The 14,020-nt window shown below is 37.5% G+C and overlaps 1 protein-coding gene across 1 annotated transcript in view; it reads left to right on the forward strand.

Annotated features, from left to right (window-relative positions):
* Asah2 (N-acylsphingosine amidohydrolase 2) overlaps positions 1 to 4,208 on the forward strand; it is a 62,386-nt gene extending 58,178 nt beyond the window's left edge. The window contains exon 21 of the mRNA XM_051199821.1: positions 3,821 to 4,208. Within this exon, the coding sequence (XP_051055778.1) occupies positions 3,821 to 4,010 (190 nt within the window). The 3' untranslated portion in view covers positions 4,011 to 4,208. The remainder of the gene's footprint in view (positions 1 to 3,820) is intronic.
* Positions 4,209 to 14,020: the final 9,812 nt, after the last annotated feature.

Consider the following 14,020-nt stretch of genomic DNA (forward strand, 5'->3'; position numbering starts at 1 on the left):
TTATTGGTTTATGCTATGTATGCTTAAATATTCCTGCATTTGGGGGATAAAGCCAACTTGATGGTGGTATATAACCTTTTTCATATGTGTTCTATATTTGGTTTGTAATTGTTTTATTGAGGATTTTTAAGGCCTATCTTTACCAGGAATATTGGCCTATAGTTTTCATTGTTTGTTGTGACTTTACCTGATTTTGGTATTATCGTGACACTGACTTCCTAGAAAAAGTCTGGGAGTACTCATTCTCTGAAGTGTTTGAAAGGGATTAACTGTATGTAGACTTTTGAAAGTCTTGGAGAATTCTGACCTTGGGCTTTTTTTGTTTGTTTGCTTGTTTTTGTTTGTCTTTAGTTGGAAGGCTTTTTATTTTTCTTTCCAACTTCATTTGTTTTGCATTTGTTTAAGTTGTTGAACTCTTGAGTTGATTTTGCTAGGGTCACTGAATCTATAAACTTGTTCACATTTCTTTTATATTTTTTAACTTAATGGATTACAGGTTTTTTAAGGATTCCCTTAGAATATTTAGAATTTCTTTGGTGTCTATTGTAATATTTCCCTGTTCATTTGTAATTCTTCTAATTTGGGCCACTTCCCTCCCTCCTTCCCTCCCTCGCTCCCTCCCTCCCTCCCTCTCCTTTTTTGGTTAGTTTGCCTAAGAGTCTGTTGATCTTGTTTCTTCTTAAAGAATCAGCTTTTAGATTTGTTGATTTTCTCTTATTCTTTTTGGTGTTATTTCTATTTAATTTGTTTCAAATTAGTTTTAGCTCTGGGTTTTTACTATTTCTTGCCATCTAAATGGGTTTGAATTTGTTCCTGTTTTTTCCAAATGTTTAAGTTTCATCATTAAGTCATTTGTGTTGTTTCTGGTTTGCTTCTATGAGACAGTGTTACTCTATGTAGTTCTAGCTGTTCCAAGAACTCACTGTAAACACCAGGCCAGCCTAAAACTCACATAGATCCATGTGCCTCGAGCTCACATTAATTCATGTGGTGGGATTGAAGGTATACCCTACTATGCCTGACTCTGATGTTTTAAATTTAGATACTTTAAATATATCTTAGAGTTTTTATTGTGTTATGTTTTCATTCTCCATTAGTTCCAAGTATTTACATTTTTCTTTCTTCATTTCTTCTTTGATACATTCATCAGTAAGTAATGAGTTGTTTAATCTTCATGAATTTGTGTACTTGCTAGAGATTTGTTGGCTATCTGTTTTAAGTTTTATTGCATTGTGGTTAGATAGAATTCATGGAGTTATTTCAGTTTTTATGAATTTGTTAAGACTTATTTTGTGTCTCAGCATTTGGTCTGTTTTGAAGAAAATTCCATGGGATGCTAAGTAGAATGTTTATTCTTTGGTGTTTGGGTGAAATATTCTGTACACATTTCATTAGGTCTATTTGATGTGTGACATCATTTAATTCTGATAATTTTCTGCTATTTTTTTTTGTCCAGGTGGCCTGTTCATATTTTAATATACAGTGGTATATTAAAATTATTGATTATTGTTGGATTGGTGTTAATCTATGTCTTTAATTCAAATTGTATGATTTTTAAAAAAAATGGGTGGACTAGAATTTGGTGCATATGTATTTAGGATTGTAATGTCTTCTTGTCTAATTATTCCCTAGATTAGAATTAAGTATCCTTATTTATTTCTTCTGATTAGTTTGAGTTCAAAGTCTATTTTGCCAGATACTAGGATAGAAATGGTTACTTGTTTCCATGTCCAATTTGTTTGTAAATATTATTTTGCATCCTTAAGGTGGTGCTTATCTTTAAAGCTGAGTTTCTTGTAGACAGCAGGTAAATTTGTTTCTTAATATGTTTATTCAGCCTGTGTTATGTGATTGGAGAGTTAAGGCCTTTGAATGGTGTGTTGATTATAGTAATTTCTTGCTTTTTGTTGGTTTGCTTTTAGTTGTATTTTGTGTATCAGTAACTATAATTTCATTTTTTTTTCTACAATTGCTTGGCTACGGTTATTCCTCTCTGAAATTTGAAGTATTGCTTCTGGTATTCTGTTTAGGGTTGCTTTAGTGAACAAAAGTTCTTTTAGCCTATTTTGTATCATGGAAATTTTTTTCTTTTACTTTTAACAATGGCAATTAGATTTGCTGGGTACAGTAGTCTAGCTTGATAGTCATGGTCTGATGGGAGATGTCATTCTGTATATGTTTCTCATTCTGGTTAATAAATAAAGCACTGTTGGCCAATAGGAAAGGAAGATAGGAGGGACTAGGAGACAAGGAGGAAATAGGAAGTAGTAAGGAGGAGTCAAGATGGAGAGACTGGAGAAAGCAGTATGCCCCCGGCTCCCCGGTAAGAGAAATACATAGATCAGCAGAAATGGGTTAATAATTAAAGGCAGAGCTAGCCGATAAGAAACAAGTAACCGGGCCAATAGCATTGTATCAAATACAGAGTCTCTGTGTATTATTTGGGGCTGGCGTGGCGGCGGGACAAGACCGGGCGGCGGCAGGCGGAAAAACAGTACACCTTTCAATGGTCTTTTGGAACTTGGAATGCATTGCTCTAAGGTCTTCTGTTTTTCAGTTTCCCCTGAGAAATAACATGTTATTATATGTTTGAGTTTTCCTTTATATGTGACTTGTGTGGTTTTTTTTTTCTTGTATCTTTTAATAGTCACCCTTTGTTCTTTATATTTAGTATTTTAGCTATGATATATCACAAGTTTCTTTTCTGTTCTTGCCTATTGCTGTTTTATGTGCTATTATATCTACATGAGTGTGTCTGCCCTTAGTTTCGGGAAGTTTTCTTCTATCATCCTGTTGATGATCTGAAGATCAGTTCTATCCATTGATATTGGATTCATTGCTTTCATCTGTGCCTATATTTTGAAAATGTGTTCTTTTCTTGGTGTTCCTCAGCGACTTCATGCCCTTTCCTGTTTTATTTTTTTTTTCATATTCTTTGCTCATGTGGTTTAATTTCTTTATCTGTAATGTAAGTCCTAATGATCTATATCCTGCTTGATTCATTCTACTAGTATGGGTTTAAGTTTTCTAGTTGGGTTATTGTGTCTGTTTTTTTTTTTTTCTTTAAACCCCATCTCAAATTCAGCTTAAGTACTCTTCAGTGTATCTATCTCTTTATTGAATTCAGCTTTCAAATCCTGGATTGTCATTACCACTTCATTCAGCCTTATGCTTGTATGGGTCACTCAGATATTCGTTTTCTTTAAATTCATTGGTTTGTTTCTTTGTGTCTTCTGTAAAGTTCTTGAGTTCTTGAATGAAGTATATGGTTATTTTTAAAATGTTATGTCCTGTGGTTCATCCAGATAATTATCACTGGATAACATTTCTATAGGACTGCTGGATTTTGGAGGAAGACAAATCGTTGTTTCTTTCATATTTCTTGTATTTATTTTTTTTAACATGAGACTTCAGTTGGTTTTATGTTTGATGTGGACACAGTAGGCTGGGACAGAGCACAGAATGTGCATGCTGGGTGGACCTGAAAGTTGGCTATGTTTCAGGTGTGGTGAAATCAAGTAGTAGAAGGGCAACTTAAACTGTTAAACATACTTGCCAAAGCCTGTGGATTGGGGGCAGATGGGATGTGGCTGACTGGACTGGGATGGGACATTGGATGTGGGACTCAACATAGATCTTGGGACTGGAGAGGCAAGAGCCTGGCATAAGTTGTGCACTGCAGGCTAGGCCTGCAGGTTAAATGTTGTTTGGGCATATTGAAGTTATGTGGTAGGAAGGGGACCTGGGCTGTTGTGCAGGATGAAAATCCATCATTTTAAAGAGAAATGCATTTTCTTATTTGTTTGTTTTCTACTAACAGGTTTTATTGGCACAAGGGAACACTGGGTCTGAGCAATGCAACAATTGAGTGGCATATCCCAGATACTGCACAGCCTGGAATCTACAGAATAAGATATTTTGGACACAATCGGAAGCAAGAACTTCTGAAGCCTGCTGTCATACTTGCATTTGAAGGCATTTCTTCTCCTTTTGAAGTTTTAACTACTTAGTGAAATATTGACAGATACTGAAAAAAAAAAACTTTTCTTTGTGTACATTATAGAGTGATTTCACACAAATGTGAACTACCAGCTTGATTTTTGTGACTGTCCCTGCTTGGGGAACAGATAGTTTATTGTTAGTGGGACAGATATGTGTGTTTATATGAATATGCACATGCATGCTCAACAGGAAGGTAAGGATGGATGGATGGAGAAAGAGTGAGGGAGGAATGGAGGGAGGGAGAGAGAGAGAGGAGATTACTAGTGAATGAGAAAATATATATGAAAGAACTCCTCTGGCAACCATGCACCTTGTGGTCTTTGTCCTAAAGCATGCTTTTACATGAGGCTTTGTGGTTGCTTAAGAGAAAATCCCCCTTAATATGAAATCTCAGAAATATCATGATAGTATCTGAGGATATGTGAACAATGTTTAACCTATTTATTTATAGACTTACTGAATAAGAACACTAGGGAACTTTCTAGAAATCCTCTAGATTGAAACTGGATTTTCCAGAGAGGAAGAAAAAGGTCTAATTTACTTTAGGTTAGAATAAGATTATTATATATTTTTGCCTAGTTGCAGTTACAAAGTATCATGTATCCGTCCTATGCATATATGAGCCCAGCTGAAATAAACCCAGAAAATTAGCATGCCAGTCTTTCCTGCATTCAAATGATCTTAGTCCTTTCAATCAGTCACTTTGGGATGGGTCTGCCCGGCTCAGGGTTATTGTTCAAGCTCACATCTTTTCTGGAATTGCCTCCAGAGTCCAACTATGCGGATGCCACTTACATTGTTTGAGTACTCCGTGTATTCCTCAAAGTGTCCTTATCCTGTTAGATCATGTCTATCCTTCCCAAGATTTACTCTAAATGATTTCAAAGGTTTTCACCAATAAACGTACCTCAAGCTCCAAAGTGTTGCCTTGAATATTGAGGCTGGAAATGCAGTCTTCAAGGGGGAAGTTTTTAATGCATTTATCTGTTCTTTTATCAGATGCCCAGCCACTCATGGTTGCTTTTAATTACTGAGGAGTTATTTAAATATATATACCCTGTATTGTGTTCATTGAGATGATTGTGTAGATGAGTCCTTTGAAGGATAAAATAGTCAACCAGAAATATAAATTCTGGAGAGACATTTGAAAAATCACAAATTTTCAAGTTGTCTATTATATGTCTTCTGTGCTGGGTATTATGTTTTGGGAGGAAAGAAGCCCCAATATTTAAACATTAATATGAACATAATGTTTTAGCGCTTATGATGCTGACAGTCTAATAAAGGAGATAGGACAATCTAACATGAAATGTCTGAAAGTACAAGTTTCATTTAAAATTACCTAAGTTAATTAGTCAAGTTATATTGTAGATAGGTAAAAGAGTAAGCATTTTTAGGAGAAATATCAATCTTCATTTCAAAACTAAGCTTGTTTTATAAATAACAATGGTAAGGCCAGCCTGAACTTTCCCCCTATGGCTGAATCATGACTTGGTAACTCCATTTTCCAGACAGTGTTTCTATGGATGTTAACTGCTAAACAATGAACTAAGGGTTCTAAGAACATCTATCCTGATGAGAACACCCCATTAAAGGTTCAAGGACTTAACACATTTTGAAAATAATTTATCTCAAACTGAAATTAATATTAGAAGCCATGGTGTGCTTTAAAATGTAGTTCCCATGGCTCAGAACAAGACAAGGATGTATTTCCTAACATCATTATACCCAATGAAGCTTTACTCAAAAAGCCCATCTAGGAGTTTCTATCATTGGTAACTATGTCACAGTGGCCATTGTGTCGCATACCTATGTTCCCAACCCTGCATGGAAATAAACCATAGAAACATAGTTCCTCAGTAGACATAATCTCTTCCAGACCATAGGCTTCTAGGTTTTGCAGTGTGTAATCTCCCCAACCCCCAAAAAAACTAGGTCCAGGCATTGTATCATAGTTACCTGGGCATAAAGGAACCCCACCAGGTAACTGATCGGATCAGTTCATCTAAAGTCACAGATCCTGTTGGTGTCTCCATCTAGAAATAGCTTTACTGAGCCAAAGTGTGTGGAGAAAGCTCTGGAGAAAGTCTGTGGAGAGTGGTGGTTGGGTTGGTGAGAGCATTGCTTTGGAGGAGAGTCTGTTTGTCCAACTTCTGTGCTTTACCTGTGCCTTGCCTATTCTGATTTCAAGGATACTGTGAGTCCTTCAGATTGCATAGAATAATTCCTTTTCCATGTCTATATTTTTAATGCATATTCTGCAAAAATTGTCAGTATTCAAGAGAATATTTAATAATAAATTAAGAATTATACTTGGAAAAATGTTTGGGAAAATATTTATTGTTTAATTAACACCTTTTTCCATTTATTTAATATACCAGACCACAGTTTCCTCTTCCTCCTCCTTCCCATTCCCTCCCCTGATTCCCATATACCTCCTCCCCATATACTACTCCTCTGTCTCTATTCAGAAAGGGGCAGGCTTCCCATGGGTTTGAAGAAAGCATGGCATATCATTGAGGCAGGACTGAGCTTGGTGAGGTAATCCAGTATGGGGAACATGTTCCCAAAAGCCAACTAAGCACCAGGGAGAAGTCCTGATCTCACTGCTAAGAGCCTTACAAACAGACCAAGCTATACAACTGTCACACACATGGAGAGGGCCTAGGTCAGTCCCACGCAGTCTCTCTAACAGTAAGTCCAGAGTCCATGACCTCCCAGGAGCTCAGATCAGCTGTCCCCGTGGGTTTCCTGGTCAAGACACTGATCATCCCAGCTTGTACAATTCCTCCCCTATTTCTTCAGCCAGACTCTAAGACCTCAGCTCAGTGCTTGGCTCTGGATCTCTACTTCTGCTTCTATTAGTTACTGGATAAATGCTCTCTGATGACAATTAGGGTAGTCACCAGTCTGATTACAATAGACAGCCAGTTCAGGCACCCTTCCACTGTTGCTGGGAGTCTCAGTTGGGGTCATTATTGTGGATTCCTTAGGGTTTCCCTGGCACCAGGTTTCTCTCTAACCCTAAAATGCCCCCATCAAGACATTTCTTTCATTACTCCTCTCCTACATCCCACCCCCAACCAGCTTCCTGCACCCAGTGGCCAACCTGCTCCCTCAAGTTCCCATCCCCCCTATCTCCCACTTCCACCCCAGTTTACCAAGGAGATCTCTTCTGTTTCCCCTTCCCAGAAAAACCCATGCATCCCTGTTTGGGCCCTCCTTGTTATCTAGCCTCTCTATGGGCAGTGGATTGTAAGTTGGTTACCTTATACTTGGCTCCTAATATTCACTGATGAATGAGTACTTACCATGTTTGTCTTTCTTGGTCTGGATTACGTCACTTAGATGATTTGAAGAAAGTATTTTGTAATGAGAGGTAATATGGACACTTTGAAGAAAGATGGATGATGGGAGATGTCATTCTGTAAATACTTCTCTCATATTGGTTAATGAATTAAAGCACTGTTGGCAAATAGGAAAGCAAGATAGGCTGGACTAGGAGACAAGGAGGAGTCAGGAAGTAGTAGGGAGGAGATTCAACACGTAGGACCCACAGAGAAGAACTCTGGACCCTCTCTCTGGTAAGATGAGACCACGTGAAAATACTTAGATTGATAGAAATGGGTTAATATTTAAGACAGAGCTAGCCAATAAGAAACACTAGTAACAGGCCAACAGCTTTGTATCTAATATAGCATCTCTGTGTGTTATTTGGGGCTGGTGAGGCTGTGGAATCAGGCTGGCGGGAAAACATGCTCATAACAAAATGGCGCTGCAACGTGGACCCCAGAACTTTCACTTAAAACTTAAAAAATGCTTAAAAAGGGGGTTTTAGAAACAAAAGAACGGAGACAAGCAAGGCTTCCTGGTAGCAGTATTTCTCCTTTGTTTTGCTAGAGACAATCAGAGATTTGTGAGGCTCCTTTAAGGGAGGTTTCCTGACTCAGCATAGAGGCAAAACTGAAAGGCTTTTAAGAAGAGCTGCTAACAATTCAATGGTGTATATGAGCAGCTAGAGAGACTAGCTGGATATGGTGGCACACACCTTTAATTCCAGCACTCGGGAGACAGAGGCAAAACAGATCTCTGTGATTTCAAAGTGAACCTGGTATATGGAGTTAATTCCAGGACAGGCAAAAGTTACACAGAAAAACCATGTTTCAACAAATTAAAAAAGCCATGTAAAGATGGAAAGCACAAAAAGAGTCTGGTTACTGTATTGATATTATGTTGTTTTTGTATTATTTGACTGTTAAGGAAATAGCAACAATTGTTAAAAAAATGCTGCTAGATTATTCCAATTTATATATTGTAAAAATGCTTTGACTCCAAAATTTAATTCTAAGGACATGTTACTGGGGAAAGGGATTTCTATTTTTGTTTCCACAGAAAATAAAAAGCTGTGGATTCTTTCCAGACTAACATGGTTTGATCAAGGCAGACCCCTGAAACAATGTCCCAGGTGATCCAATATTCAGAACAGCTGGGACAAGGCAGCCTTGCAGACTACATCTAGGATAGGATTTCTGCATCTTCTTAGGATTCCCATAACAGCGCCCCCTACCAACAGGAAGCAGTTTTTTAAAAAATTTATTTTATTATTATTTTTTTATTATACATGTTGATCTCAGTTCCCTCTCCCTCCCTCCTTCCTTCCCTCTCTTCCTCTTACCTTCTCTCCCCCCCAATCATGCACCCTGACCACCCTCCCCTCCTATCCCCCTACCCCCATTCTACATGTATGTAGGGCTATGCCATCCAGGTGGGGTCATGTAAATCTGTCTAGTCATTTGAAGTAGGGACTAGGACTTCTCTCCTGTCTCTAGGTTAAGGGAGTATCCCTCCATGGGGGATGTGTCTGCAAGGTCCTTTTGTGTACCAGTAATACATCCTGGTTCCACTGTCTGAGGTCCCTTAGACTGCCCAGTTCTTCTAGCTGAGACCCATATTCAGGGGGTCTAGTCAATCCCATGCTGGATTCCCACATATCAGTCTGGGGGGGCTGTTAACTCCCCCTTGTTCAGGTCTCAATGTGTTTCTGCAACCTTGTCTTGTCCTCTCTCTCTGCATCTGGATTCTAGTTCGACTCAGTGTTTAGTTGTGGGTGTTTGCTTCTGTTTCCAACAGGTACTAGATGAGGGCTCCATGATGGTGGATAAGTTAGTTGTTGATCTCATTATCAGGGAAGGGCAGGAAGCAGTTTGTAAAGAACAATGCCCAAATTCCCAAATATTGACTATAAATGTTTGTTTTCATTTAAATGAGGTGGGTTATAAAGGATTAATGATCACAACCAATCTCTTTTTAAAAATTAAAAAGGAGTTTAGAGTATAGAAATGATTACTTTGTTTTAGAATGGACTTTCAAAAACTTATTAAATTAGTTAGGTTTCAAGATGTATTTGATATGGATTTAAGATGGATAGACATTTTTCAAAACTTTCTAAGACCTATAGGATATGGCATTTAAAATGGTTTAGGCTCTTTCTTGACAGTGAGGCACAACTGCTCCTGACACCCACCCAAATGCATTCACTCCCAGTTCCCTCTCAACCTCTAGAGGTCTGATGCTGGTAAAGTGTGTATAGCAGGTTCTTTGTGAGCTTCTTGGACAACTGAGAAGTTTCCTTGGCAGGTAGTCGTTATAAAGTTATGAGTTGATTTTGAATAGCAAGACCCTGAATAAATTTACTACTGAACATCTTTATCCAACTTGCTGTTATGTTTTTTTTTTTTTTTTTATCTAGCATAAGCAAGCCCATTGCATTTCCCTGGTATTAAAATGTGGGCTTTATTCTTAAACAAAAAATATCATCATTAGATGATTTCTTCCTAACTTTAGTGTTTAAAAATGATATTCGTGGTTCCTGAGCATTCACTCTTACTTACTGATTTAAACTGGTTTTTGGGGTCTTTAACTGATAAAATTGCAGAGAAGGAAACAGATATTGTCCCACACAAAGAGTTAAGATGCACCCAGATCTAAGTTACAAGAAATTTCCAATCAAGAGTGGTCCAGACAGTAAACAATCTCACATGGGGATAATTCTTCAGGTGACTAATGTAGGTATGTTTTAGCTATTCAGTGACATCACTAATACTTGTAGCGGCATATTGATATTAGTTCTTTGGCTTATTCTCTCAGTCAAAAGATTTCTCTGTACAGTTTCATGCACAAGTAAAAGGGGAAGGAGTGTTATGAGTAGTTTTCCTGCTAGCCTGGTTCCACAGCTGCACCAACCCCAAATAAACACACAGAAACGCTGTATTAGATATAAAGCTGTTGGCCTGTTACTAGCATTTCTTATTGACATCTCCCATCATCTCCTCTTTTCTGTATAAAATAAAAATAAGGGTTTTAACTTTAACATAGTAAAATATACAACAAAACAGTTATCAAATAAGAACTATTGTTAACAATATTTAGTTCCTTAACATTTATTATGGGCCTACCTGCACAAATAAAAACTGAAAATGCTCTGGCATATGTCTCCAGCAAATTGAAACAGTTTTTTGAGTATTATAACATAAAGCACAAAACTGGTATACTACACAATCGTATAGGACAAGCAGTAGTTGAGAGATCCAATCATACTTTAAAGGAAATGCTCTACAAACAGGCAGGGAAAACCAAGACACCCAAACACAGATTACATAATGCTTTATTAACATTAAACTTTCTTAATGCTAATGAAAAAGGAAAAACAGCTTCTGAAAGACACTGAACAATGGAAAAAACTTCTAAACTAAATCAGCCTGTGTACTTCAAAGATGTATTGACATCAGTATGGAAACCAGGATATGTGTTATGTTGGGGTAGGGGTTTCGCCTTTGTAACTACAGTAGAAAATAAGCTGTGGAAACCATCTAAGTTGATCAAGATCCAAGTTGAACAAGAGAAACATCTTAATGAAGAAAAATGACAAGTCATCCAACAAATTAGTTCCCACGAGATGTGCAGAGACCTCTGAAATGTAGGGGAAGAGTTCTATTCTTGTCCTTACAGGAAAACAGAGAACACCCATCCTTCAAACAGCCAAAAGCACTGAACATATAGGTACCTACAAAAGAGAAGATAGCTCTCCAGAAAAAATCATTTTATGAAGAGGAATCTGATTTATGGTAAAATATTTCTATACAGAAATCTATTTCTCTTTACTATCTAGTATTCCTTCAGTACCAGTTCATGTAAACCAATGGTGGATTTGGCGTTGGATTTGGCTTTCCTTCTCTAAATTCAAGCATGTTGTTTAGATTACATTCACAGTTTCTGCCTTATATCAAGAAGCCAATTGTAAAGCAGAATCAAAAAAAAAAAAATATCTGGGGACTCATTTGCCTATATGCAGTTTTCTCTCTGAAATCCTAATTTTCCTCATATACATTTTCATGCTTATTGTTGCCTTTCCCTATATGCATACCTTAAAAAATTTAAATTTTGCTTTGTTATTGATATTTAAGTTTTCCACAAGAAATAACCATTCCTAATAGTTGAACTCTCCAGAAAGAAGATGGTGCCCCAGTTCGTCATTTCCTCTTGACTCAATCTGATGCATCTGAACTACAAACATCACCCTAAAACTGGTTTGGGACTGTTATGCTCGAGACAACTCCTGACTAGCTAGCTGAAATGGTGCACCTTCTTATTACACCCTGGCCAAAGTTTCAGATAGAATTACAGTCAAGCATTTCCTGCCACACAAGGACTAACTACATATGCCACAGCCAGTCCTGTTGAGAAATTTGGTTGCTAAATTTTTCTTTCTACAGGATCCCATGGAGCAATCATTGTTCCATTTCAGCAGGAAGTAATCTTAAGATAATGATGCCCCCTTTCCCTATTCTTGGCTTTTAGGGATAATATTCATCTTCAAAAGGTTGGATTTAGTTACGTAGGGTTGGGTATGGAAGGTGATGCTTAGACTTGGGTATCTCTTTTAGACAGGTATAGGATATGGTTGGGAAAGGTATGGTTTAGATGGGATATAGGTAAATTAGCCTATCTTCTTGTGAATTATTTTAGTAATAGTGAGATATACAGCTTACATTGTTATAGATTCTTATATGTGGTAACCTATTTAAAATTAAGTTTATATTCCCTTCCTGGAAGAATTGTATATTATGTTTTGTCATATTGCATAAAATCTTTCCATTTATGATGTTTTATGCACATTATCCTTACCATATTCAATGTATGTATACTTATGTTCAAGACATTTTGTATATCGATACAATTTAGGATATTTTTTATCATGCTGCACTTTATAGTTCTACCTCTGGTCAAGACATTTCTACTCTATCTCTGTTTTAGAGATTTACATGTATATATACATACATAGTTAAATTTTTAGGTATTTTTCCCTGCTTTACTCAGGGAAGTTTCAATCAGTTTTATAGCTAGCTTCCCGAGTATTACAGATGATCTCCACCCATGTTTCCTATACCTATGAGATTAGTCAGATATAGATGCTTAATCTTCAAACACTTCATAGACCTGCAGAACATGACATTTAAATGTTTTAATATTAGTACTCCATCGACATGGGACACTATTGCTCCTGACAACACCATGCATTTTCCCCAAAATATTTTGGACACTATTATCATTCCTTCTGGAGTCCATCCTCATTTTGGCTAATGGCCTCTTGGGCAAAGAACTGCCCCCACCGCAACCACTGATTTGGACGTGCTGTCCTATGTGCTTGCAGGAGACAAACATAGAAGACTGCTGAACCTTGCCAAGTCAGGGTAAGACGGCCTTTCTACATCCCTGCTTTTGTTGTGGTCTGTTAGGTACTCTAGGCCTTAGCCAAAACTGGTTGTACCAACACTGCTGCGAGAATTTGGGTGACTGTCCAGGCAGTCTGCTGTTTCTGTCCTCACTGCACCATTTAGAAGTTGCCCATCCACACTTCTTGCCTACCTTAGTATTGTTATCATCCTTCTCAGGTCTTTGATGAGGTTGAAGAATAATCTATCACAATTATTTTTCTCTCTTCCTACTTAGATATATTAGGTACTAGATTTAAGCTTTCCAGCTTAGGACAACTCTATTTTAAACTCCTTTATGCCTTCATCCTAGGACTAGATATGTAGGTCTTAAGTTTGTATGCTCTCGATTTTCCTTTTCTTAGAGCACACTTCTTATTCACTGTTTTGTATATAGTTTTGCATTAAGCCTGATTCTTTTCTTTAGACTAAAAGGGGAATTGTAGTGAGATATTCACTTTGTCTGCACCTGTAGTGCTGATCACACCCATTGGAGGTGGAGACAGGGGCTGGGGTACTAGGTCTGGGGAGAGGGCCCTGGAGTGCTGTCTTGCTTGCAGAGTGGGGACAGAGGAGCATCGTGAGGTATCCTTGGGACCAGGAACCTGCTGGTGTTCATCTGTCTCTGTTGTAAGTTTCTCCCTGAATAAATATCTATTCAACCTATTTTTTTTCCTGATCCTTATTAAACCACGATAAAGGAAGATTCCATTTAGAATATTTCTTTGGAAGGTGGGAATTGGTAAGAACTCAAAAACAATCCCCATTATATTTCCTTCTACAGAACTGCAGTATGTGATTGATTATTCAGAGCTGCAAGGGAGGCTTGGAAGGAGAATATTTGATGTTTTCTCCTTTGATAAATGAAGGAAAGTCCTAATAGCAAGAATGAAAACATGGAGAGGGCAACTATTTAAAGTACATCAAAAAGACAAATTATTTTGTAACTTTGGAGGTTTACTTCTTGATCCATGTTATATGCATGGCACTCAGCTGAACATAGCTCTTTTTTAAAAAATGACACTTCATCATTGAGGGAGGGGAATCTATGACTTGGGAAAGTGGGCATGGGAAATCATGCATCATCTCTTGACATTACCACATTACCTTTCATATCTTATTTATGACCATATCTGTAGCTTACTACAATAAGAAATGGTCATACCTATAGTCCCAGCCTATTTTCTCTTTTAAATAATGACAATGACTTTGCTGTAGGAAATATATTTTACAAAAGCCATCAGAAA

This window comes from Phodopus roborovskii, unplaced genomic scaffold, assembly GCF_943737965.1.
Source record: "Phodopus roborovskii unplaced genomic scaffold, PHOROB, whole genome shotgun sequence".
In the NCBI taxonomy this organism is placed as follows: domain Eukaryota; kingdom Metazoa; phylum Chordata; class Mammalia; order Rodentia; family Cricetidae; genus Phodopus; species Phodopus roborovskii.